General features: G+C 38.1%; 1 protein-coding gene across 8 annotated transcripts in view; it reads left to right on the top strand.

Moving 5' to 3' along the window:
- The window catches only part of Ppp4r3b (protein phosphatase 4 regulatory subunit 3B), a 58,386-nt gene that overhangs the window by 12,251 nt on the left and 18,191 nt on the right, over positions 1–27,944 (top strand). For 5 of the 8 annotated variants that reach the window (XR_013042860.1, XR_013042859.1, XM_076546140.1 and 2 more), the window contains 9 exons: positions 2,140–2,238; positions 7,697–8,320; positions 11,957–12,034; positions 13,190–13,306; positions 14,278–14,394; positions 19,375–19,506; positions 23,003–23,105; positions 25,300–25,341; positions 27,458–27,616. Coding sequence is in view for 6 of the 8 variants with exons in the window: in XM_076546140.1 (XP_076402255.1) it covers positions 2,140–2,238; positions 7,697–8,320; positions 11,957–12,034; positions 13,190–13,306; positions 14,278–14,394; positions 19,375–19,506; positions 23,003–23,105; positions 25,300–25,341; positions 27,458–27,616 (1,471 nt within the window). In the remaining 2 variants the exon portion in view is untranslated. The remainder of the gene's footprint in view (positions 1–2,139; positions 2,239–7,696; positions 8,321–11,956; positions 12,035–13,189; positions 13,307–14,277; positions 14,395–19,374; positions 19,507–23,002; positions 23,106–25,299; positions 25,342–27,457; positions 27,617–27,944) is intronic. The other 3 variants (XM_076546144.1, XM_076546143.1, XM_076546142.1) reach the window with 3 other exon arrangements.

Raw genomic sequence — 27,944 nt, forward strand, 5'->3', positions numbered from 1 at the left:
ATGTGTTTGAATGTTGGGTTTCAAAAGCCTACCTCATTCTCATTAGCTTTCTTTCTGTGCCATGCTTATGGATCAGATATAAGCTTTCAGCTACTGCTCCAACACTATGCCTGCCTGCCTGCTGCCATACTCCCCCCTACCCCCATAATGACCGTAAACTCTACTGTCCTCTGGAACCATGAATGCCAAATTAAATGCTTTCTTTTATAAGTTGCCTTGGTCATGATGTCTCTTCACAGCAATAAGGAAAGTAACTAAGACAGTACCCTTTATCTGTCCAGTACAGCTCAAGCGTCTCCTTAAGCTCCTCATTTCTTTTTGCAGAAGCCTTGGGTATAACATTAAGTTTCCTAGTGTTCTTTTTGTTTTCAAACTCTGCGTTCTGTAAATCTTTTTACCCCACTTAACTCTTATTCATTGCATTCCTGCTTAAGAGTGTTACTGATAAACATGAAACAGAGTCAGTATTAGTATTAGGCTGTCTTGAAATCTCAGGAAAAGGAATTAGTCCATTACCTTTTATTTATTCATTCGTTTGTTTGTTTGTTTGGGGGAGGGGGTTGTTTTAGAGACAGGGTTTCTTTTTGTAGCCTTGGTTATCCTGGAACTAGCTCTGTAGACCAGACCTGGTCTCTTGAGTGCTGGGATAAAAGGTGTGTGCCATACCACCTGCCGTTCCTTTTTAATTTAATCTCAGGACAAGGACAGAAAGCAGCCACACACTGCCAAAATATCACAGAACTGGTCTCTAGCAAGTTAATATTGTTCCTCTCTGAAACCTCTGGGCCAGGCCTCCACAGCCCACATTGCTCTCAGCACTACACTTTCAGTCTCCTACTGGGAAGGTCCGTAAAGCTCTGCTTACTGTGTCAACTATTTTTCTAGTCCAGCCCCACAGAGTCTTCCGTATTCTTCGGAAAAATATAGTCACATGGTTAGGTTCTTCATAGCAGCAGTTCATTCCCTGGTACCAGCATACGTATCTGTTGCTTTTCTGTTTTTGTGACAAAACACTATTTCCAAAGCAAACTTACAGAAGGGTTTGTTTGGGCTTACACTTCCAGAGTCCATGAGAGTCTATCACTGTTAGAGTGAGGAAGCATGGCAACAGGAACAGCTGGGACCTCAGGGCTCACATCTTGAGCCACAAACAAGAAACAGGAACAAACTGGAACTGGTACAGATGTTGGAATTCTTAAAGCCCACATCCTAATGCCAAAAAGGCCATACTCCTAAGCTTTCCCAAATACTTCCAACTGGACACCAAGTATTCAAGTGTCAGAGGCTGTGGGGCACATTTACCATTCAAAGCACCACACATGCAAACATTCACACATAAAACAAAAGTAAATTTTTTTTTTTTTTTTTTTTTTTTTTTTGGTTTTTCTCAAGACGGTTTCTCTATGTAGTTTTGGTGCCTGTCCTGGAGCTCCCTCTGTAGACCAGGCTGGCCTGGAACTCACGGAGATCTGCCTGGCTCTGCCTCCCGAGGGATTAAAGGTGTACACCACCACCACCACCACCATCACCCGGCAAAAATAAGCTTTTATATATATGACAAAATAGGATTAAACCTAAATTTGTCTGAAGGTATTTGCATGCTTCTAATCATCTAACAACCAGTTAAAAAGAAAGGGTCAGCATGTAGGTTGTTAGTGAATAGAATGGCTGACTTCTTCTGGACAGCAGAAAGTAGATGGTTGGAAAGTCTACAGTCTTGCCTAAGAAGGGTTAGCTAGAGCCTCGTAACCTGTTTTAGCTTATTTAGAAATTGCTCAGTGTCTTTGTTTGTTTGGAGACAGGGTTTCTCTGTGTTGTTTTGGTGCCTGTCCTGGATCTCGCTCTGTAGACCAGGCTGGCCTGGAACTCACAGAGATCCGCCTTGGCTCTGCCTCCCGAGTGCTGGGATTAAAGGCTTGCACCGCCACCACTCCCCGGCACTCAGTGTCATATATGATGCCAAAGTTTCTCTTCCATTGAGATAATAGTACGAAACTTTAAAGGTGTAGCAGAATACTTTATAGATGTGCTCTGTCGCTTGAATGTATTTTAACTGCCATTTCTCTTGAATTTTGTTTCTATTTCATAGATATATCTTTTCTAGTGTGATAATGAGAAATCTTTTTTTTTTTTAAACAGGATACATTAATTGTTTGGTCAGAAGCTGAAAATTATGATCTGGCTCTAAGTTTTCAAGAAAAAGCTGGCTGTGATGAGATCTGGGAAAAAATTTGTCAAGTAAGGTTTCTTTTTGTATGTCTTTATAAATATGATTATACACATTGTTCATTTTTTTTTTTTTTTTTCACTTAAGGAGTATGTGTTAAACTATGGGAAGCATTTTTCTGGTGCTGGGGATCTGACCCAGCTCCTAATTCATACAAAATAAATGTTTTGCCGCCTTTAATCCTAGCACTAGAGAGGCAGAGGCAAACGGATCCCTAAGTTTGAGGACAGCTTGGTCTACAAAGCCAATTCCAAGAAAGCCAGGGCTAAACAGAGAACCCTGTCCTGAAAAAAAATAAAACAAAGGAAGTGCTCTGCTACTGACCTGATCCTCAGTCTTAGATTTTTTTTTATTTATTGCATCTGATTATTTCACTTTAAATTAGGAGCAACAACAACATTATCATAATTTTTTTTTTTTTTTTTTTTTTTTTTTTTTTGTCCCGAGACGGGGTTTCTCTGTGTAGCTTTGCGCCTTTCCTGGGACTCACTTGGTAGCCCAGGCTGGCCTCGAACTCACAGAGATCCGCCTGGCTCTGCCTCCCGAGTGCTGGGACTAAAGGCGTGCGCCACCACCGCCCGGCCATTATCATAATTTTTAAGGTTTTTTTTTTTTTTTTTATGTGAATGTAACTCAGTTGTTAGAGAGTGCTTCCCTAACACACAGGAGGCCTTGGGTCCAGCCCCAGCGTGGTAATCCTAGCATGGGTGGTGAGCACCTGTAATCCCAACAATCAGGAGGTAAAAGCAAGAGGATCAGGAGTCTAAGATCATCCTCACTTCATAGTAAGTTTGAGGCCAGCCTAAGCCATATGAGGCCGTGTCTCAGAACAGAGATTGGGGCATGAGGAATGTGCTCAGTAATGTAGAGTAACTGTAAAACTCCCTCCCAGACAACCCCTGCACTCAGCTGCACATAATGCAGCGAGATTACCATCTCCTGTTAATATAGAGTATTAGTTGCAGTTAATAAACTAGTGTTAAATATTGTTATTAACTAAAACTCATGCAGCTGTTTCTTAATGTCCACTTTCTTTTCCTATGATGCCACATTGCACCACTCATGACTTCTCATGTCTTCTCTTCTTAGGCTTTTTTTTTAGCTGTGATACGTAGTAATTGGAATTTTAAATTGATTGTTTCTTTTTTGTTTTTAATGACAGGTCCATTTCAATGATTACCTAGTTCAGGTCTTTATTTCTAATAGGTTGATTTTATTATTTGGCTATTATCGGTCTCACTTACTTGAGCTTTTCTCTGTGATTCTGTTTGTTAACACGTCTCACTCAACCGCCAGGCCGGCCTCAAACTGCATGAGCTACCATACCCAGGTCCTTCTGGTGATTCTTAAAATTTTATAATTTTTTTTGTAAACCTGACCATAATCATTTTTGTGTGGCTTTTGTTTTTTTGGGGGGCAGGGTTTGTTTTTGTTTTTGTTGTTGTTGTTTTCTTTTCTGTTTTTTGGGTTTGTTTGATTTGGGGGTTTTTTTTGTTTTTTTTTTTTTTAAATTAATTTTTTTCAAGACAGGGTTTCTCTGTGTAACAGTCCTAGCTGTCCTGGATCTCACTCTGTAGACCAGGCTGGCCTCAAACTCACAGAGATTTGCCTGCCTCTGCCTCCCAAGTGCTGAGATTAAAGACATGTGCCACCACCACCTGGCTCTTATATGGCTGTTTTTAATTTGTGCCACATACTTCAAGAAATTGTAGCCAGGCATATTAACGCAAACCCATTTTCCCAGCTTTTAGAAGGTGAAAACGAAAGGATCAAAAGTTTGTGGTCATCACAGGGAGGGAGGGTGAGTGAGTGAGTGAGTGTGTGTGTGTGTGTGTGTGTGTGTGTGTGTGTGTGTGTGTGTGTGTGTGTGCGCGTGCGCGCGCGTGTAGCCAGATTAGATTAGATTAGGTAGATAGATATACGGATATACATACAGATGTGTGTGTGTGTAGATAGATAGATAGATTTATACGTGTGTGTATATATTATATGAATGAATTTGAGGTTAGCGTAGAATACATGAGGCCCTATCTTAAAAACACAAAGAAAAATTTAAGTGAATCTTGCTATTCCCTCTGACATGTAGCCCTGACATGAGTCAGCAAATTTTTTAGCTGGAAATGGACAGTTTCTTTTACATGATATTTGTTACTGAGCATTATTAATATACATTATTAAATAGCAGAACTCTGATATACAAAAATCCAGTATAGAGTGTTTCATGTATTCATGCAAAGTGTACATGGAGTAAAATTGAAATTGTTACACTGTCGTTTTGCCCTTCTGTTTTTCCTGTCTTTAAATCTGCAAATTTTATTTTGTTTCTCTCTGTGTATTCTTTTAAAATCTAACTGTATTTTTAGCATATTAAAACTCTGTATATTAGAATTTAAGAACTAAAAATTATCTGAATTGTTAACCTTTCATATATTTTCAGTAAATACTTGCTATTCTGCTCTTAATTTATACTTTAATCCATGAGTGAAACTTACTAAATTATAACAAAATATGGAAACATTTATGAAGCTGTTTGGAATATTTTAATGGCATATGGAAGTAACTTTTAAATGATAAATTTCAAAAATTAGAAAGATTAACACCTTTTTAAGAATTGCAATGTTGGTTTTTCTATCTGCTGTAACATAGCTGTGCATAGTAATTTTTCAGTAAATAGCATATTAGATTATACCTGTTTGTCATCTCAGCCCTTTCTGTTTAATATATTGTTTGGAATATACATACATATATGCCTGAGACTTCATATATTTGTCCTAGAAAAATTTTTTAAGTATTACATTTATTTACTTGTGTGTTTGTGTATGGTATGAGCACACGTGCCACAGAGCGTGTGGAGGAGCACAGTGGGGCAGTTCTCTCCTTCCACCCTCTTGGCCCCAGGGATCAAACTCAGGTCAGCAGGTTCAGCAGCAAGTTCCTTTACCTGCTGAGCTATTTTGCTGACCCTGCCCTAGAAATGTTTACTAAATTGTCTTTTACTGTTTCTTCTCAGGTAGTTCTGAAGGTTCACAAGACCACTTTTAGATACAATAGTTGATTGAAAAGATTCAAAAGAACTCAACAAAGATGTTTTCTATCTAGTTACATTTTACTACTATAGTAACACATACAGATTAAAACCAAACAGAAAAAGCACATGGGGCAAAAGTTTGAGGAGAGTTCCATACTTGGGTTTCCAAGTGTATGGCAGGCAGCACGTTACTTGTTGTCAACCAGAGCAGCTTACTCAAGTATTTGTGTCCAGGGTTTTACTAGAGATAAGTTACATCAGGTTGGCTGACCTTAGACTCCAGCTTCTCCAGAGGTCAAGGATGCCTCCTAATCCAATGAACGCACCGTAAATCACATTGTCAGCATGGAATAATGCATAGCCCTAGGTCCCCACATAATAAGTCACCTCTTTAAGATATAGGATAATACAGATGTATAGGAGTTGCCCCTCAGGACCTGGACAGACCTTTCTTTGGGTAGGTCAATCCCTCAGCCAAAATGCTCTTCCACTGGAGTGATCAGCATATTTGAGGACCTGAGGGCCAGTGAGATGGCTCAGAGGGTAAAGATGCTTGCCACCAAGTCTGACAACCTGAGTTTGATTCCCCCAGAACACATGGTAGAAGGAAAGAATCAACGTGGACAAGTTGTCCTCTGACCTCCACAGTACCTTCCCACAAGGAAAATGTAAAACAATTCTTTGTAATGATTTTATGTGTATTGATGCTTTGCCTACATGTACGTCTGTGCACTATGGGCATGTGGAGCCATGGGAGGCCAGAAGAGGGTGTTGGATCCCTGGAGACAGACTTAGAGATGGTGATGAGACATCATGTGGGAATCAAACCTGCATCCTCGCTGCTCTTAACCACTGAGCCATCTCTCCAGTCCTGCAAAGCAAATTTTTAAATGGTCAGATCTGACTAAGCATTTACATTTAGTATAGTACTTAAAATGACAAAACAGTAGCATCATTGTGAATATGCCAGACATTTGAAGGAGCCAATATAGGATAGACATATTAAAACACGGGCCAGTGCAATGGCATTTGCTCTGTAAGTGTGATAACCCAAGTTTGATCCCCAGAACCCACAGTGAAAGCAGGGAACCAACTCCACACAGTTGTTCTTTGACCTCCACAGACACACCATGGCACTGGCCACACCCACTAATTATAATCATAAATAAATGTAAAGAAACAAGTACACTCTTCTATAAAATTTGGGGTTTTTGTTTGTTTGTTTTATACTAATTCTGTTACTATTTCCTCCTCAATTTACTACAGTCTGTACCTTACAGTAACTGTTGAGAACTTTCCTGACGACCTTCCTGATCTCAGTCTCTGGAACCCCCCACATGGTAGATGAACGGAACTGTTGTCCTCTGACCTCCATGTGTGCACTGTGACACACACCCAAAATGATTTGTTTTTTAAACATAGCTGTTTAACATAGAATTTTCTCAAGATGGACTTGGTGGTACACACCTTTAATCCCAGGACTCAGGAGGCAGAGGCAGGTGAATCTCTGAGTTCAAGGTCATCCTGGTCTACAAAGTAAGTTACAGAACAGCCAGAGTTGTACAGTGAGACCTTGTCTTTAAAAAAGGAAAGAGAAAAAAAAGAGAAGAAAAGAAAAGGGGAAAGAAGTATTGGTAGGTCAGAAGTGGTAGCACATACTTTAATCCCAGCACTGAGAAGGCAGGGGCTAACCTGGTCTACATAGACGTTCCAGACCAGTTAGGACTACAAAAAGTGACCCTGTCTCAAGAAAGAAACAGAGAGATTAGCCAGGGCCTGACAGGTCTAGATGTTCCCCAGGCCAGTCATTCTCATTTACATTACATCCTCAGGAAACTTCAGTGTAATTTCCCGATATATTTGATTATCGGTATTGCAGAATTTAATACATAAAAGTTGAGTCAGCAGTACCAATGTTGTATAATAATATTAAAGTATGATGCTAAATAAAACTAAAAAGTAAAGAGTCAGTATACTTTCAGACATCTGGTATAATTGAGCCAGATGTTCTTAGCCTTTGAGGGACATATCATTGGATTTCCCTTACTACGTTAGTCATCTAGTTATTCCTTTGCCCTCTGTTGTTACTTCTCCTCTTCACTTGTCTTCTCCCCCACAGCGGGATTATGAACAAGTGTGCCTACCAGCATGTCCTGCATTTGTTGGTTTCTGGGGCTCCAGTTGAGGTCCTCAGGCTTGTATGGCAAGTGCTTTGCCAACTGACTTCACTGCCCTAGTCCTGAGAATGTCATTTCTTAACTAGACTGGCCTTGAATTCCTGATTCTACTGCCTCAACCTCTCAAGCACTGAGATTATAGGTGAGCCACCGTGCTCGGTGTTCATGGTACTTTTACTTAAATTCGATGGTCAGTGATTTGATTTCCAGAGTGTTGAACTATTTTGTATTTTAAGATAACCAGATGTACTTGGGTGTTTTTAGGTTCAAGGTAAGGACCCATCAGTAGAAGTCACACAGGACCTCATTGATGAATCAGAAGAAGAACGATTTGAAGAAATGCCAGAAACTAGTCATCTTATTGACCTGCCCACATGTGAACTCAGTAAACTTGAAGAGATTGCTGACTTAGTTACCTCAGTTCTTTCCTCACCTATCCGTAGGGAAAAGCTGGCTCTGGCCTTGGAAAATGAAGGCTATATCAAAAAACTACTGCAGCTGTTCCAAGCTTGTGAGGACCTAGAAAACACTGAAGGCTTACACCATCTGTATGAGATTATTAGAGGAATCTTATTCCTAAATAAGGCAACTCTTTTTGAGGTAATGTTTTCTGATGAGTGTATCATGGATGTCGTGGGATGCCTTGAATATGACCCTGCTTTGGCCCAACCAAAAAGGCATAGAGAATTCTTGACCAAAACTGCAAAGTTTAAGGAAGTTATACCAATAACAGACTCAGAACTAAGGCAAAAAATACATCAGACTTACAGGGTACAGTACATTCAGGACATCATTTTGCCTACACCGTCTGTTTTTGAAGAGAATTTCCTTTCTACTCTTACATCTTTTATTTTCTTCAACAAAGTTGAAATAGTCAGCATGTTGCAGGTAAGTAAATTATTTTTCACAATTCTATTTTCAGGCATTATGTTCTTAATAACTTGAGCTGGTAATAAAGACTTACTTAGTTTATGCTAATTATTCTATTAAACATAGCATGTCTGTCTTTTTTTAAAAAGATTTTTAGTATAAAGTGCTTTTTTTATTAAATTTATTGTGTTTGTGTATTGTATGTGCATATGTGCTGTACTGTGTGGATGGGCATGTTAGGACGGCTTGTAGGAGTTGGTTCTGCCCTTCTACCCATGTGGGTTCCAAGGATTGAACTTAGATCTTTACACCTAGCAGCAAGTACCTTGACCCACTAAGCCATCTCCCTGCGCTGGGTCTCATGAAACCCAGGCTGGCCTTGAATAGACAGTGTAGCTGAGAATAACTCCTAATGGGACTACACACATGCACCACTGCTCCTGGCCCTACCTACCAATTTTTCATTATTCTTCAGTAAAGGGCAAAAGGAAAGTTAAATATAAATATTAGGTTCCCATTATAGTGATATATATATACACACACACATTCATTCATACATACATACATACATACATACATACACACATACACACATACACACACATATATATAGTAAATATTATAGTAGATGGGATCTTGTGTTTTGTTGGTTTCTTTATATTTTTATTTGGCTGACCTTGAACTTCGGATTTTCCTCCTCATATTTCCTGAGCACTGTGATTTCACTATATACATTTTAGGATGCTTTTTACCCCCAGACAGAAAATCAGTATCAGGAAATTGGAAATGTGGTCATACTCTGGAGCTGATATAAAGGACGTCAGATTCTCAAATATAGCTTTCAAGTGTTTGACCTAAGGGTTTCCAAATCCACAGTAGTAAATCATAACATTTTTTTTATAGTTGAAAAATAAGGTCTGGAGATGTAGTTCAGAGGTAGAGTATGCTTACTTATCAGTCCCCAGTACTGTCAAAAATAGTTTAAATAAGTTATGTAAACTAATCTATAAATATTTGTAAAATTTTGTGTGTCATTTTACATATATTTTATAATTTTATTTATGGAATCTATGATATAAAGCAAAGCTTTAAGGGGTTGGGGATTTAGCTCAGTAGGTAAGTGCAAGGCCCTGGGTTCGGTCCTCAGCTCCGGAAAAAATTTAAAAAAAAAAAAAAAGCTTTAAAGGAATTTTATTTTGTTTGTTCATTGTTATTTTTTTAAGTCTGGGTCTCACTAGTAGCTTTGGCTGGTCTGAAACTCACTATGTAGGGTATACTGGCCTTGAACTCATAATGATCCTCTTGCCTCTGCCTTCTGAGTGCTGGGATTAAAGGCTTGTGCTACCATACTTAGCCTTTTATTTATGATTCATGAGAGATACATTTCATGAAATTGTTATGAACTTTAAATTACCTGTTGTTTGTCTGTTTTGTTCTTGTTTGTGGCACTGAGGATCGATCTCATGGCTAGAAAAACACTGCCCCTGGGCTACATCCCAGCCCTGATTTAGAGCCTCTTCTCCAGGGGTTTTGTTACCTAGAAAAGTAGCTACATATACTGTGACAGTTGTCTCATTAAAACAAAAGCTTGTAAAGTTTACAGAAAAGAAAAATGATCTAAAGTGATGATTACTTTCATGATGTAGACAAGCAAGGATTTAGGAGAAAATATTCTAGCTACAGGCTTTCTATTGTTAAATCATTTGCTTCCTAACATATACCCTGAAACATCATGCTTCATAGCTTAAAGAAATCACAAAAATGAATGCTCTGAATTAGCTGGGGGAGGGAGGTGAATAAGCTAGGAATAAGGAAGCATTCTCCTAATGAACATACTTGATATCGCCTTTATGAATGGTTTCGGCTGTCACTTCTTAAGTGCTGAATCATGTGCAAAGAATTTAAAGAGAAAATGCATTTATCAAGACCTTAGAACTTTCTCCTTTGAAAATATTTTGAAAACATTTAAAAATCTTTAGTGAAAAAGAATAAAAATTCAATCTGGGAGATCTGGGGGAAAAAAGTTTATGAAAGATGTGAATAGGGGAAATATATATTTATACAGATATTACAGTTTTAGAATAAGTCACTTGAAATTATATTTCATAGAGGTGGGTTTTGAAATATGCTCGTTTCCTATAAATGTATCAAGCCATGAAAAATAATGTCTAAAACGAGTCAGTGAAATACACAAAGAAGCACCATTCTGAGTCACTCATTTAAAACCCTATTTTATCTCTTTACTCTGTCTCTGAGCACCCCCCATTGATGCTTAGTACTTTCTAACTAGTGAGGACTGTATCTTCAGATTAGTGCTCCACCTTATTTTGGAGACAGTGTAGAGATCCTTAGTTAATGGATGATCCATATTTTAAAAGACAGATATAGGAAATACATATTTTATATCTAGTGATATGAGTCAGAGATACTACCATTACAAGTTCTTTTAGAATATGTTAATTTAATTTAATAGAAATTATGCTTCATAGAGAAGGGTTTTGAGAATATAATGAAATCTTAACAGCACCATGATTTCACTAGTTGTCTTTTAGCAAATCTCTAAAGTGAATTTTGATATTATATAATTTTACTTTGTAATTTTCTTACTGTAGAAAATATAGGTAAACTGGAGAAAATTACTTGCCTCACTCCAGCAAACACAATTATAATTTAAACATCCCTTCTACATTTTAGACATACAAATTTATATTAAAAAGTCGGACTGGAGAGATGGCTCAGAGGTTAAGATCACTGCTTGCTCTTCCAAAGGTCCTGAGTTCAATTCCCAGCAATCACATGGTGGCTCACAACTACTTGTAATGAGATCTGGTGCCCTCTTCTGGCCTGCAGGGACACATGCAGGCAGAATACTATATGCATAATAAATAAATAAATTTAAAAAAAAAAACAGAAAAATTGGAATATAATAAAGTATTTTTAAAAAAAGAAAAATCATCAAATTTAAATTTAGAATGAAAATAAAAAAGGATTATGAAAATATATACCTACTTTTCCTGGGGTCATAGCTTAGTGGTACATTATTTGTCTAGCATGCACAAGGCCTTGGGGTTGATCCTTGCCTCTATATATTCTTTTAATGAGTGCTAGGGGAATTAATACCTGTCTTTTAATAGCTCTGAGTCATCAGGTGTAATTACCATAGTGACTTGTCACTTTATTTTGTCCTTGGCTGTAGATTAAAGTGCTCTGTATGCTCTCACATGTTGAAGACTTCCTTCCTGCCTGCCGCCATAATCCAGCTCCCTTCACTGCTGCACTTGCACCCTGTCTTGTTTTCTTTGTCTGGTACATACGAACTGACAGTGAGATCCTCAGGTTTATTTGAGTAAATGAAAACTGAGTTAGAAAAGTTGTCAGAATGAAAGTGAATAAATTTATTGCTCTACCTCTAGAGCTTTTGTTTGTTATGCCTAGTACTGTGTAGTGAGATTTCTAGTTAAGTACATATTAATGGATAAACTTAAGTGGCAGTTCTAAGTTTCATAAGACTGTAAATATATCCTCAGATTTCAGGTTTCATGATGAAAATGCTTTTCAATTTTGATCTGATTTTACTGTACTTTGTGTAAGGCATATGCATAATGTAAGTATGCTTTTGCTGATATTTCATAGCAGTTATTTCTTCTCATGCAGGAAGATGAGAAGTTTTTGTCTGAAGTTTTTGCACAGTTAACAGATGAGGCTACAGACGATGATAAACGACGTGAATTGGTAAGTTATTTGTTCAGTTTCTAAAACTTGTTTTTAAATGTTTCAGAAAACATTTTAAGATATTATGTGTGTCATTCACACACTCACAAATGCCCCTCCCCCAGGAAATTTAAATGCCTTATAGCATGACAGAACTAGACATTTGTTATAGTGGTAGTTATTTACATAATGGAGATTCAGAAACAACAACAAACAGATGGAAGGAAAACACTTCTAAAATAAATAAATGATAAATCATTTGGTTCCTTAGAAATGTTCACTTTCCCCCCCCCCCTCTGTTTTTTAAGACAGGGTTTCTCTGTGTAGCTTTGGCTGTCCCGGAACTCATTCGGTAGCCCAGGCTGACCCGAATTCACAGAGATCCACCTGCCTCTGTCTCCAGAGTGCTGGGATTAAAGACATGTGCCACCACTGCGGGACAAAATGTTTGCTTTTTAATGACTTGGAGTTTGTTTTGCCTTTGTTTTGAGAGGTAACTGTATTTTAGAGGGGAAAGTAGCAATTACTGTTTACCAGCGGTTAAAATTTTGTTGTGTTTTTTGCATTTCCCTTGGTAATCCAAACGCAGTTTTTTGCAGGATGGTTTTTATGCAAGTGCCCTATGTGGCATTTTTTACATTAGGTTTAGAGAAGATCAGTGTTTGAGAAATAAAGCTAAGTTTATATTTAATATGATGCTGGAGTTTTGTTGTTGGTTTTTATGTGTGTGCACATGCATATATCTATGTCTTTATTTATATTTTACATTGGGGGAGTAGTGCACATTATGTATGAGTGGAGGTCAGAGGACAGCCTTGGGAGGTGGCTCTCTGTCATGTGGGTTCCTGGAGTCAGGCTTGACAGCAAGTAACTCCACCACTGAATCATCTGATCTACCCCGGCTTTATTTTTAAAGAGACAAAGTTTATTTATTAACTGTTGCCTAGGTTGGCCTCAGATTCTTGATCCTCCTGCCTCCTGAGTGCTGGGAAGATAGTAAAGCCAGTATGCTCAGCACTAGTTTTTAATATAGTTTTTAAATGTAGATTTTGAGGAACCAGGATATGGGAAAAGATGGTCCTTTAGAAGGATGAATTCTATACTCTGGTAGCTAAACTTCTGCGTGGTTTTGTCTTCATGTTTATTGACTTATCACTTTAATTTTTGACCTCACAGGTTAATTTCTTCAAGGAATTTTGTGCATTTTCTCAGACATTACAACCTCAAAACAGGGATGCTTTTTTTAAAACCTTGGCAAAATTGGGAATTCTTCCAGCTCTTGAAATTGTAATGGTAATTATGGTTTCTTGTGCTTTTGGAGTTGTGAATTTGTCATAGATTCATAATTTTGGATGGTAAAATATTTGCATAGTGCTGATTCATTCATCTCTTATTGAGACACCACAAGGATGATTTCAGTTACCAGATTTTAAGATTTGTACCATCCGTGTTTGTGTTTGTTTTTCAAAGACTTGTCTTTCCTTAAGTGACGCTATGTTTCATAGAATTGGGTAAGTTGTCTTCACTTTTCAATGCAGTTAGTAGAATTAGGAAGTACTGAACCAAGGAGCCTAAGCTTCAGTATGGGAGTAGGGTTATAATTCTCAGATTTCAGTTACATCTATTTGATTCATAGACGTTCAGATAAAAAATTTAAATGAGAATAATTTTAGGTATTCATTTTAAAATAAGTGTCTTTTATGACAATTTATTGTTTGTTTTCTTTGTGTGTGTGTGTGTGTGTGTGTGTGTGTGTGTGTGTGTATGTTTATGTGAATGTATGCCACATGTGTGCCTGTGTCAGCGGATTACAAGTGTGCACCACTACACTCAGCTCTATGCTGACTCTTATGTATAAACTCTGAATTTTTGTTGTTGTTGTTTTGTTTTGTTTTGTTTTCCGAGACAGGGTTTCTCTGTGTACCTCTGGATGTCCTCGAACTCACAGAGATCCATCTGCCTCTGTCTCCCAAGTGCTGAATATTTCTTTTAAGATGGTAAAAGCCATTAGAAATAAGTACTGAGCTACTTCCAAATATACCAGTCATAGAAAAAAAAAAAGGGATATTTTAATTCAGTTTGGTGTCTTAATTCAAAAATTGGGAGGGGATACATCTATCTGGGGAAGAAAAAGAAGAGGTATTGCAGATTGAAGTTGAATGTTAATCTAAAAATCTAAGGAGTTATTTGTGGGTTTGAAAGAGAGGAGGGGAGTGCAAGAATAACCTTAGTTATGTTCTCTAATGTAGCTTTCCTTTTGTCAGGGCATGGATGACTTGCAGGTCAGATCAGCTGCTACAGATATATTTTCTTATCTGGTAGAGTTTAGTCCATCTATGGTCCGAGAATTTGTGATGCAAGAAGCCCAACAGAGTGATGATGTAAGTAATGATGCTGTAGTTCTGTGCTACCCATTGAGAAGAGCTAACTGTTGCAAAGAAGTCATAACCATAATCTTAAATTTAAGAATATATAGGACTAATGGAAGACATTTTAATATATCCCTTAGAAGTGCAGACCAAGCAGTTACCTTGTGTAACTAAGAATTTGTTTTTACTTGTTCTTACTCTGGTCCCTTTTTTGTTTTACTTATTCTTACTCAGTTCCTTTTTTAAAATGGAATTGAAAGTTGAATAAGAAAAATAATTGTATTTCCCCACTATAAAAATATTTATACAAAATGAACTGAAGTTATAGATTTGCCTGCCTCTGCTTCGAAAGTGCTAGCATTAAAGGCATGTGCACCATTGGCCAGCTAACTACATTATAGATTTTTTTAATGTGTTTTACTTTTAGTCTTAATATATGTTTATATTTTTGCTTTCTGCATTTCTTGGCTGTTTCCAATGTTTCTTGGCTTACTGTTATTGTTTGTTTTGTTTTGTTGCTGTTCTTCTGGTTTCTGTTGTAAGATTTGTGTGTGCGTGCATCAAGCACATTCACACAGGTACTACCTGGGGCCAGGAGAAGTCATCAGATTCTTTGAATCTATAATCACAAGCAGTTGTCTGCCACACAATCTTGGTGTTAGGAACCAAACTTAGGCTGTCTACTTTTGCTTTGAGACACTTAGCATGTACATCAGACTGGCTTTGATTCACAGCCCTCTGTTGCACGAGTCCTAAATGATCTTATAATAAAAACTCAGAGCCAGATATTGGGGTAAATGCTGAAAGATCAGTGGAAACAAGCCACAGCCACTTCTCACCTCTCCAACTCCTCAGCTGAAAAGAGAAGTTCCTGTCTCCATGAGTCCTCAGACTGAATGCCTCTGAGTCCTCAACCAAAAAGGCCTAATTCCTGTCTCCTCCCACCTTATATTCTTTTTCTCTGCACAGCCATATCACTTCCTGTCTCAGCCTAGTGCTGGGATTAAAGGTGTGTGATCCCAAGTGCCAGAATCAAAGGTGTGCGCCACCACTGCCCAGTCCTCTGGCTAACTCTGTGGCTGGCTCTGTCCTCTGATCTTCAGGCAAGCTTTATTTCTTAGATTACAAATACATCACCATATACTCTGTAATAAAACTATTATTTTCCTTTGTCTTTAGTCCCTGTTCATTTATCTTTAGTCCCCCTCTTTTTTTTTTCTTTTTTTTTTTTCTTCAGTCCCTGTTCATGGCGCCATTCTGCAGGGCGTTTACCCACAAACCCCACAGTTCCCAGAGTTTTCTTGAGTGCAAGCAGCAGGAAATATTAGATAGAAGGAATTAGATTGTGGAGATAAACAGAAAATAAAGAATAGCCTCTAGAGGGCCTGGAACCTATTCCAATAGGCCCTGACTATCTCTGCCCCAGGGTATTTATAGAAATGCTAAGGGGTGGAGCAAAAGACCTCCCCCCCAGCATAGCCAAGTGCAGACCATGTCAGACATCTGCACTCAGGCCCATGGTCCTAATCATCCTCTCTATGAGGACCTGCTGGGTAAAGCCACGAGAAACCTGAAAACAGGCTCCCACAGTCTGTCATGGGTGCTGGGAACTGAACTCTGATCTGAAGAGCAGGATCTGCTTTTAACTGCTGAGCTGTCTCTCTAGACTTCTGAACACCAGATGATGCTGAACCCTAGTTTATTATTATCTCACTGTGATATTCTTAATGCCAGCCTTTATAGAAGATAACTTTGACATTAATATTCCTGTTGAAATTAACATTCTGTCTTTGATTCTTATATGGTTAAAATGTATTCATCTTAAATAACCATAAATCTCAACTCATACCATGATAATCATGAACAATTAACTTTTAAAAATTCTTAACTCGCCGGGCGGTGGTGGCGCACGCCTTTAATCCCAGCACTCGGGAGGCAGAGCCAGGCGGATCTCTGTGAGTTCGAGGCCAGCCTGGGCTACCAAGTGAGTTCCAGGAAAGGCGCAAAGCTACACAGAGAAACCCTGTCTCGAAAAACCAAAAAAAAAAAAAAAAAAAAAAATTCTTAACTCTTAAAAATTTGATTTGTGCCGGGCGGTGGTGGTGCACGCCTTTAATCCCAGCACTTGGGAGGCAGAGCCAGGCGGATCTCTGTGAGTTCGAGGCCAGCCTGGTATCCAAAGCGAGTTCCAGGAAAGGCACAAAGCAACACAGAGAAACCCTGTCTCGAATAACCAAAAAAAAAAAAAAAAAAAAAAATTGATTTGTTTTCATTAGCAGTATTTTCTTGTTTATGTTTAATTGATAACAGAAGTAGTTACTAATTTTTCAGAATGAAAACTACGTTTCTGTCCTTGGCCCCTCCCTCTCTTTGAGATTAAGGTCTTTAAGCTGGCCTTGAGATCACATGTTCAAGCAATCCTTCCACCTCAGTGCTGCCCACTTTCCCATTTTTCTTAAACTTACAGTCTGAAAAGAACATTCATTCATTCATTTTATTTTCTTTTATTCCCATACTCTTAAGATAGGGTCTTAAGTTCTCCATTACCATTATGTGGCTGAGGCTGACCTTAAGCTTCTCCTGCCTCTGCTTCCCTAGTGCTGACATATGCCACCATGCCCAGTTTATGCAGTGCTGGGCATCAGACTCAGGCTTCATGCATGCCTAGGCAAGTGCTCTATGTGCTAAGTATGTCCCCAGCCTCTTCCTGCGCTTATAATGTTCCTGAGCATGATATCCATGTACTGCACCATCTTATGTAGTTGTAAGTGCATAAGATTTTAGTGCCTGCAGGGATTGGTGGTCTAGAACCAAGCTTGCCTTTTCAGGAACCAAATGGCAACTATATTACTTTTAGGTGGATTTAGCAGTACATTGCAATAGACTAATTTGCCATCCCATATTTCTGTATACAGCATAACCTCCAGATCTGTGGATCACTTGAGTACATTAGGATCTGAGTTTTACTGGGCATATGGGATATAGTTGATTTATAATAATAATGGGTGTTTGGCATGTTCTACAGTTCACCTGACTAATTTCCCTAGAATCTTTTCTTTTGTGATAACTATTGTCTAATCAGTTGTCAGGTTTTTTTTTTTTTTTTCATGTTTTGCTCATTTCTGGTAGAAGGATAAATCCAGTTGTCACTAAATCTTGGTCAGAAGCAGAAGCCTGGTTGGATTCTTATTTTTGAAGCAAATTGTATTGTACTTCACTGGGTCATATTTGGGATTGGGCTGTTTGTGGATTCATGCCTCTTTATTGCTTTCTTCCATAATTGTTTCTCACTAGAATGAAACTAGGATTTTTTTTTCTTTTTTAAAACCCATTTGCTAGCCTTGATAGCCCACTTCTTTAATCCCAGCATTCAGGAGCAGAGGCAGGTAGAGCTCTCTGAGTTGGAGGCCATCCTGGTCTACATAGTGATTTCCAGGCCAGCTAAGACTGCATAGTGAGACTCCCATCTCAAAGGGGGCAGTGGTGGGGGTACGACATGGACTTCATGTATTTAGAGAGAGGGAGGGTGAGGAGAAGTAGTGTCTCAGATGTGGAGGTGTGTCCAAGTTCTAGTTACTTGGAGGATTGCTTGAGCTCAGAGTTCAAGATCAGCCTGGGCATCTTAGCAAGTTCCATCTCTTTAATGTTTTCCCTGAATTTGTCTCATCCATTTCTCAATCGTGATGTTTTGTTTAGCATAGTCCTAGTAGCAGTGGGCTGTCCATTTATTTATACCATTATAGCTGGAGTGTGTTATGGGTACATCATCTAGGATTGTGTAACTGTCTTAGTTACTTTTCTACTTCTGTGACAAACACTGTGAACAAGACAACTTACAGAAGAGTTTATTGGTGCTTTCAGTTCCAGATAGTGAGTCCATGATCATCATGCAATGGGGCATGATAGCAGGCAGGCAAGGATGGCACTGGACCAGTGGCTGAGAGCTCACATCACATCACAAGCCCATCTCTAGTGACAACTCCTATACCTTCCCAAACAGTTCTACCATCTGGGGACCAAATATTCAAATCCAAAGATGCTGTTACAAAAAGAGTCTAATAACAAATTGCTTAGAATATACTTTCGATGACAGAATGTTTTTCCTTTAACATGACAGTCACTTTTGTCCTGTAATGCTTAAGATTTCTGTTAAAAAAGAAAAGAAAAAAGGTGGTTCAGTCAGTAAAGGGCTTTGCCACACAAGCATGAGTACCCAAGTTTGGGTCCCCAGAACCCATGTCAAAAAAAGAAAAAAAGAAAAACCTAGCACCTGTAATCCCAGTGCTGGATTAATGAAAACAGGATGTCTGTGTTAGTCAGTGAGAGACCCTGTCTCAAAAAGTAATGTGCAAGCTGGGCAAGGTAGCACACACCTTTAATCCCAGCACTTGAGAGGCAAAGGCAAATGAATCTCTGTGAGTTCAAGACCAGCCTGGTCTACATACTGAGTTCCAGAGTTCCAGGATAGTCAATGACTCCATACAGAGTCATCTCAGAAAAACAACAATCAAAAAACTAGAGGAAGATGCTGGACATTAGGCTTCTGTACACAAGTACACTGCACATATACACAAAGAATAAATTTATGTAACAGTAAACCTGATACTAAGTCACTTTATGACATTATTCTCAGATCTTGTGAAAAGTTATGTGCCAAGTTACTGCTTGCGCTTTTTCTAGGAAGAGTTTTCTGTTTAAAGATTGAAATGATCATATGTGTTTGATCAACCTATTGATTTATACCCAGAGCTAAAACCTAGAATGGTAACAGTGAACAGTCTCTGTCTGTCTGTCTCTCTCTCTCTCACAGTCTCTATCTCTGTGTGTGTCTGTTCACTCTAAATATTTTCAGAACTTTGAGAAACAGAAAAAAAATCTTTTAAGTAAGGTATTATATGCTTTGATTTTTTTCCCCCCTGTGCTCTGATTTTGTTCCTTCAGTTGGTGTGTTTGTCTTATGTCAAGGTCTTACAGAAACATATTTTCTTTCAGGATATACTTCTTATAAATGTGGTGATTGAACAAATGATCTGTGATACTGACCCTGAACTAGGAGGTGCAGTTCAGTTAATGGGACTTCTTCGTACTCTAATTGATCCAGAGAACATGTTGGCTACAACTAATGTAAGAACTCACACTGAGATTAAAGGTGTTTTGGCCTTATAAGTCTTAAATGGTTTTATAATAAGATTTTAGAAACAACAAATTCTTTGAAAAGTATTTGTACTTAAAAACCAATGGTATTCTTACAATGAATTTTCAGTAAATACAGCATTGTTATCTCTTCAGCTCCTTTTTTGTTGTTAGCTTTTTCGTTTATTTGTTATGGGTAGAGGGTATGCATGGAGATCCAAGGATAACTTGCAGGCAGTAGCTCTGTGCTGCCACCACATGGGACCCACAGATGAAACTCAGGCTCGGTCATGATTGACAGTGGTGCTTTTCTCTGCTGAGCCCTCACTGGCCCAGGAATATTAGTTAGATTAGGAATTTAGTTTTTGTTCTTTGGCTTCTATATGATAACTTGTTTAAAAACTTTGTACACAGCATTATTTTTTAATAATTTTTTTGGTTTTTTGAGACACAGTTTCACTATGTAATCCTGGCTGTCCTGGAACTCCCTCTGTAGACTAGGCTGGTTTAAACTCACAGAGATCTACCTGGCTCTGCCTCCCAAGTCCTGGGATTAAAGGCGTGCGCCACCACTGCCCATAAAAAAATATAATAATAATTTTTAATAATAGTTTTTAAATAATACTGGACTATATTTTAAGATAGCAAACAGGGTAGCAAATTTTATTTTACGTGGTCTTATCATAATAAAAAGCAAGAAAATTGATGTAAACCAATGAGGTTTTTTTGTTGTTGTTTTTTTATTGTTGTTTGTTTTTGGACAAGGTTTCTCTGTGTATCCCTGGCTGTCTTAGAACTCACTCTGTAGACCAGGCTGGACTTGAACTGACAGAGATCCGCCTGCCTCTGCCTCCTGAGTGCTGGGATTAAAGATAAGCACCACCACTGACCACTCAACTCTTTTTTTTTTTTTTTTTTTTTTGTGATATATATTTTTTATTTTACAATACCATTCAGTTCTACATATCAGCCATGGGTTCCCCTATTCTCCCCCCTCCCACGCCCTCCCCTTATCCCCAGCCCACCCTCCATTCCCATCTCCTCCAGGACAAGTCCTCCCCCGAGGACTGTGATCGACTTGGTAGACTCAGTCCAGGGAGGTCCAGTCCCTTCCTCCCAGACTGAGCCAAGTGTCCCTGCATAAGTTCCTGGTTTCAAACAGCCAACTCATGGAATGAGCACAGGACTTGGTCCCACTGCCTAAATGCCTCCCAAACTGATCAAGCCAATCAACTGTCTCACCTATTCAGAGGGCCTGATCCAGCTGGGAGCCCCTCAGTCTTTGGTTCATAGTTCATGTGTTTCCATTCATTTGGCTATTTTTTTTTCAATAATTGAGTAAAACTGAAATTTATTATATGCCACAGTCGTCCTACGGACCTCCATGGTATATATATATATAGCCTCTATGGTTCTATGGGTTGTGGTCTGATTGTTCATTTTATATCTAGACTCCACCAATGAGTGAGTACATACCATAACTGTCTTTCTGGGTTTGGGTTACCTCACTCAGGATGATATTTTCTAGTTCCATCCATTTGCCTGCAAATTTCATGCTTTCATTGTTTTTCTCTGCTGAGTAGTACTCCATTGTGTATATGTACCACATTTTTTTCATCCATTCTTCCGTTGATGGGCATCTAGGTTGTTTCCAGGTTCTGACTATTACAAATAGTGCTGCTATGAACATAGCTGAGCATGTATCTTTATGGTATGTATCAGCATTCTTTGGGTATATGCCCAAGAGTGGGATGGCTGGGTCTTGAGGTAGTTTGATTCCTAATTTTCTGAGAAACCGCCATACTGATTTCCATAGTGGTTGTACAAGTTTACATTCCCACCAACAGTGGAGGAGTGTTCCCTTTGCTCCACATCCTCTCCAACATTGGTTGTCATTGGTGTTTTTGATCTTAGCCATTCTAACAGGTGTAAGGTGGTATCTCAGAGTCGTTTTGATTTGCATTTCTCTGATGATTAAGGATGTTGAGCATTTCTTTAAATGTCTTTCAGCCATTTGTAGTTCTTGTTTTGTGAATTCTCTGTTTAGCTCTTTAGCCCATTTTTTAATTGGACTGTTCAGTGCTTTGACCACTCAACTCTTAAGATTTTTTTTTTTTTTTTTTTTTTTTTTTTGGTTTGGTTTTTGAGACAGGGTTTTTCTGTGTAGCTTTGTGCATTTCCTGGCATTCACTCTGTAGCCCAGGCTGGCCTCAAACTCATAGAGATCCATCTGGCTCTGCCTCCCGAGTGCTGGGATTAAAGGTGTGCGCCACCACCGCCCGCCTCAGCTCTAAGATTCTTAATTACATAAATCATGAAAGGTTCAAGGAGGATTCCAGAATATTAATAGTGGTTATTTCAATATGAAATATCATTTTTTCCTTAATAAAATTCCCTCATAATTAGAGTATGTACATTATTTTTAAACTGTTGTAAGTAGCCGGGCGGTGGTGGCACACACCTTTAATCTCAGCACTCGGGAGGCAGAGGCAGGCGGATCTCTGTGAGTTCGAGGCCAGCCTGGGCTACAGAGTGAATTCCAGGAAAGGCGCAAAGCTACACAGAGAAACCCTGACTTGAAAAAACAAAACCAAACCAAACCAAAAAAACTGTAAGTTAGTCAACCCAATATTTAATAAGGCAGTAATCTTCTAAATTATAACTTTCATTTTTTTAAGGAACAGATTTGAATTTCATCTTTTCATTCAGTAGCCTGATAAATTGTTTGAGTAGTTTTTCAGATTTGGATGAACAGTGAAATGTAGGGCATCAGTGCCTCTTCACTCTCCCCCCCACACACACACATACATTTGAGCAATGAACCCAAGACCCTGCACATACTAGTCAAATGCTTAAGCACCATAGTACATTTGCAAGTCCTCAAGCTCCAATGTTTAATCACCTAAAATATTTACAATTATAATCCCAGGGAAAGGTGACTCAGCAGGTAAGTACATTGGTCTCTTGCAGAACAGTTTAGTTCCTTGTACACATGTTAGGCAGTTTACATCCACCAAGGATTCCAGGCCCCTTTCTGGCATCTACAGGCATCTACAGGCATGTGTGTACACATAGACGCATGTGAATGAAAGTAAATTTTTAAAATCATAATCCTCACAGCTTTCAAGTACCCAGTGCATTGCTGTTGGTTGTGATCACCATGTTGTTCAGTAGACTGATCTATTCTTCATTACACTTCAGACTAGCCGGCATCTTTAAAAGTTTCTGAATTTCCTTGGAAAAACTGTTTCTACTTTTCTTCACTTTCATTTTTTTAATGTCTTAATGTGAATTATTAGACTTCATATCTGGAATTCAAATTGAAGTATATGTATCTAAGTTTGCTTCTTTGACTCTAGGTAGTTTAAGATTCTTTTACATTATCTTAAAGTACTGTTGTTAGAGTATGACCTTCACTGCTAATTCTTGAAAATCTTTCTTAAATGCAAAGGTAATAAAGTGGGTTTATTTAAACATTTTATTTCAGAAAACTGAAAAGAGTGAGTTTTTAAATTTCTTCTACAACCATTGCATGCATGTCCTCACAGCTCCACTTTTGACCAATACGTCAGAAGACAAATGTGAGAAGGGTGAGTTCTCCTGTTTATTTGCATACGATGGCCATGAAGTATTACTTGGTGCTTTATATGACAGGGAAGTTATTTCTGAAAGATGTAAAGTGCAATATGAAGTCATGATTGTCCTTGTTTGAGAGTGTCTTTGGTAAGAACTATCGATGCATAATTTATGGGACAAGGGTTTTCTTCCTAGTGTATATTTTTTGTTGCTTCTCCGTATTTGTTGCATAAGTTATGCTTATGACTTACTAATGACAAGTTCTAGTTTATGAATTAAAGTGGAATGGAGACAAAGATGGTTTTGAAGCATTGTGAGTAAAGAACTGTTTAGGCATTTGTAGATGTATAGGTCCAATTTGACAGCAGTTTTTGGTTTAGTAGAGTAACCAACTAAGAGGATGCCATGGTCAGATGTGGCAATGGGCTTATAATTTCTGTACTGAGAGGTGGAGGGAGGCAAGAGGTTCAGGAATTAAAAGCCAGTTCTGGCTAACTAGTAAATTCAAGGCTAGCCTGAGCTGTGAGTCTTAAAGGAGAGAGGGGAAATCAAGACAATGTTTATGAAATTAATAAAAGTTACAACATAGGCATACCCCATTTAATTACTCTAATTGCTTTCTGATTAAATACCCTAAAGAGAATTTTTACTTACATGATAGGTTCAGAACTGTTACTATATTATTTATGATAGGATAAAATGAACAGATTGTAGAGTATCTATATAATGGAAGGCTGCAGTTAAAATAATTGAAATGAATTTTGGTATATCAACTAAATTATCAAAACTGCTAAGGTGGTGGTGGCATACTCATTTAATTCTACCACTCAGGAGGCAGAGGCAAGTAGATCTCTATGAGTTCAGGGCCAGAAACTGTCTGGGGAACAGGGGTAGGGAGGTGTTAGGTAAGCTTTAAAAAAAAAAGGAAAAAAGGAAGCATGTTCCAGAAGATTTTTGTATGTAAGTTAAAATAGTTCATTTTCATGGTCATTTTAACACTTACACCATATGCAAATATATAGCTAATACTGTTAGTAGATATATATGTACTGCCTTTGTTGGGATTTTCTGTGTGCCACTTCACTGCCTCAGTCCCACTATACCACAACCTTAGTTCCTAAGATATGCCCAAGAGTTTTGTCTCCTGTACTGGCTCTGTTCTTGTGGTTTGTGTATGTACTATTTTTCCATTTCATATTTGATTTAAGTTTACTTCTGTTGAGATCTATTCATACTGATGTCTAGGTTCCTTGGGTATTTTAAATCTGGCATAGATAGTATTCTGAGTATTAGCAGTTTAACCATTCTTCTTCCTGTGTACATTTGTTTCAAGCTTTCCCCAGTTGTAAATATTGTTCCTGTGTGCATTGCATTTTTCTGTGCAAATGAGCTAATACGTGCTCTAGGAAGTATCCTTTAGCTAGGCACATATTTTTAAACATAAACACATTGTTAAAGTATGCATTGCTCTGAAGTTTTAAACTTCCTGCATTTTGTGTTTTTTAATGTGATGCAGAAATATATCCTAATTGTAAAATGGTGAATAAAAAGAAAAATATGTGTCTGTCTTACCTGTTTTTTTTTTTTTTTTTAAACAATATTTTTTAAGTCATTTATTTATTATATTATGTATACAGTGTTCTGCCTGCATGTATGTCTGCAGGCCAGAAGAGGGCACCAGATCTCATTACAGATGGTTGTGAGCTGCCATGTGGTTGCTGGGAATTGAACTCAGGACCTCTGGAAGAGCAGTCGGTGCACTTAACCTCTGAGCCATTTCTCCAGCCCTGTCTTACCTGTTTTTAATCTCACCTTTTTATCAGAGCACTTTCACTGTTTCTATTCTCTTTGTCTCTGTTATTTGTGAGACAGGGTTTCTCTGTGTAGCCCTGACTGTCCTGGAACTCACTGTGTAGACCAGGCTGGCCTCAAACTGACAGAGACCCACCTGCCTCTGCCTCTGCCTCCCTGCCCCTGCCTGGATTAAAGGTTTGCGCCACTATGCCTGGCTCACTACTATTATATTTTAATAATCTACCTCTGCACCTAATTCTGTAAAAGATGTGTAATATTCAACCAGAGTAAACAACTCAATAGTTATTATGAAATTAAAAAGAAATTATGATTGAGGTTGTTTGTGTATTGTGAAATATTAGGAAAATGTAAGATTGTTAGCTGAAGTAGTTGATTTTAATTTTTCTTTTAAAGATAATTTGCTTGGATCTAACAAAACCAATACAATTTGCCCTGGTAAGTAAAAATAAATATTTTATGAGTACAAATTATGAGGTTTTTCTTAATCAGTATGTGGTGGGGGGGAGTGTGGGTGTGTGTATGTGTAGATAAGAGAAGTATTTTTTAACATAAAAATAAAATCCAAGGATAGATTTGCCCTTTTATTATAAGGAAGAAAGTCTACTTTCCAACTATAAATGATGAGAAACAGATTGTTTTCTCTGTAAATTTGTTGTTGTTTTAACATTGCTTTGAGAAATTATTATCTGTAAGTTGATAATTCAGTTCTTATATTTTAGATGTAATTGATTACCATCCCTTAGGATCCATACTTTAGCACAGTGTTATACTTGGTCTATGAGTCTTCATCTTTTACCATTTGCTTCTCTTTAGAATATGCATTCAAGGTATGGACCTGATGGTATTGAAGCTATGTGCATTTAAAATTACATTCTTTCTACCAGCCTTATCAAAGCCCCAGGAGAAACAACAGAAACCTCTAGGAGAGCTTCCACAGGAGAATGTTCAGAGATTGAATTAAAGTGATTTCTTGACTTAAAATAGAAAAGGGAAAACAATATAATTGATGGTACAGATCACTGTTTTAAAATATCTTTTGTGTGGGTCTGGAAAATGGCTTAGCAAATGAGCCTGGAGACCTGTGTTCCATCCCTAGACCCACATAAAGGTGGGAAGGAGACATTATCCTTTGACACCCCCCCCCCCCCCCAGGATTCCTACACAACATCACACACAAGCACAGTAATATCCTTTAGAACTTCCCGTAGAGCCAGAGAGATGGCTCAGCATGAGAGCACATTCTGCTCTTGGGCAGAAGATCTGAGTTCACTTTCTAGCACTCATTTCATAGCTCAAACTGCCTGTAACTTAATCTCCAAAGTATAAGGCTCTCTCTTCTGGCCTTCAAAGGCACCTACACTCATGTGCACAAACTCACACAAATATACATATACTTAAAAATTACACATCTTACATATTTAAAAATAAAAAATATGAGAAACTTTCATGGTTAAGGACTAGTTCTAATTTTGCATCTGGTATACTGACTGTTACAGAACTTAGTTTGGAACAAGTAAGACTCTCTTCTTGAACTTGACGTAAAAACAGTCAAGTTTTATTTTGTGTTTGAAGGCCATTTTGTTAATTAAAAGAAGGCTGCATTATTTCCAGAAGCAGTCAAGATCCTTAAAATGTTTGTGTGGACTACAGAGGCTCTTCTCTTCCAGAAAAACAGAGTTCAGTTCCTAACACCCACATTGCACAGTTCACAGCTGCTTGGAACACCCTCTCCAGGGGACCCACATCTTCATCTGGCCTTCATGGCATTAACACACATGGGGGAATAGGAAGGATATGTTCAAGTGTGTAATATTCCTGTTGAAATCAAATAGTTATACTAGATGGCATTGATTGTGTTAACTTTTTATTTGGCTAGATTCTGTAATTTCCTCTCAGGGTAGTGTTTCTTTTCTAAAACATTATAAAATGATTATTTATATTAAGTCCTTGGTAGATATTAAAGTTTAATGTACAGTCGTTCCATGAAGCAGAGCATCTTTAGAAGGGTAACCAAAAAGGTAGCTTCAGTGATCTGAATGGCATGAATTGGGGTATTCAAGGTGGTTACTGAAAAAAATCTCAGTGAAAGATTTGTTTTTGTTTGATACTTAAATAGCAAAAAAATAACATTTTTCTTAAAGATGGCTTTTTAAAAATGTCAAACTGCACAGACAGCACAGTGGGTAGAGATTCCATGTAGGCTGTCTTCTGGTCCCCAGACCTCAGGAGGTAGGAGAGAACCCACTCCTGAGAATTGTCCTCTGCAACCACACTAGCGCTTCCATGCACACACATGAATAAATTTAAAAGAAATTACATTGAGCCACTTCAGGCAAGAAATTTTGAGGCCTTTCCTCCTTTCATGGATTTGTTCATATTTGCAGTGATAGCACTAAGAATACGTTGTGAGGAAGTAGTCTACATATATACAAGTAATATTTATGTACCCCTTTTAAATTATTTAAAATGTACTTTTGCTCTAAGATATAGAATGTCTTTATTCTCTTTAGGTGTATTCTATTTATTCTCACTAGATATCTTTCTTTTGTAGATAATTATCAAACAGCACAGCTACTTGCCTTAATTTTAGAGTTACTCACATTTTGTGTGGAACATCACACATACCACATAAAAAACTATATCATGAACAAGGACTTGCTAAGAAGAGTTTTGGTGTTGATGAATTCAAAGCACACTTTCTTGGCCTTGTGTAAGTAACACTTTAATGAGCATTTTTGTAAAAATGGTTTAAGAAATACTTTTTGGTAGAGGTAAGTGCCAGTTCATATGAAGTCATCTGCTTTTTAGCAGTGTGTGTGATGTTAACGAGATGGCTAAGAGAACCGACTGCTTTTGCTTCGTGTTCTGTTATCCCACATGCATATTGCTTACATTTAGATTGAATTGAATTGTCCTAGGTTTTGTTGGAATACAGTACCATGTGCAGTAACAGCATTGCTTGATAGAACTGTTCTGGTATGTTGGAGCTTCATCAAACTATCATATTTTACATGTGTGTGGGTTGGTGGGTGGGTGTG

This window comes from Peromyscus maniculatus, chromosome 10, assembly GCF_049852395.1.
Source record: "Peromyscus maniculatus bairdii isolate BWxNUB_F1_BW_parent chromosome 10, HU_Pman_BW_mat_3.1, whole genome shotgun sequence".
In the NCBI taxonomy this organism is placed as follows: Eukaryota; Metazoa; Chordata; class Mammalia; order Rodentia; family Cricetidae; genus Peromyscus; species Peromyscus maniculatus.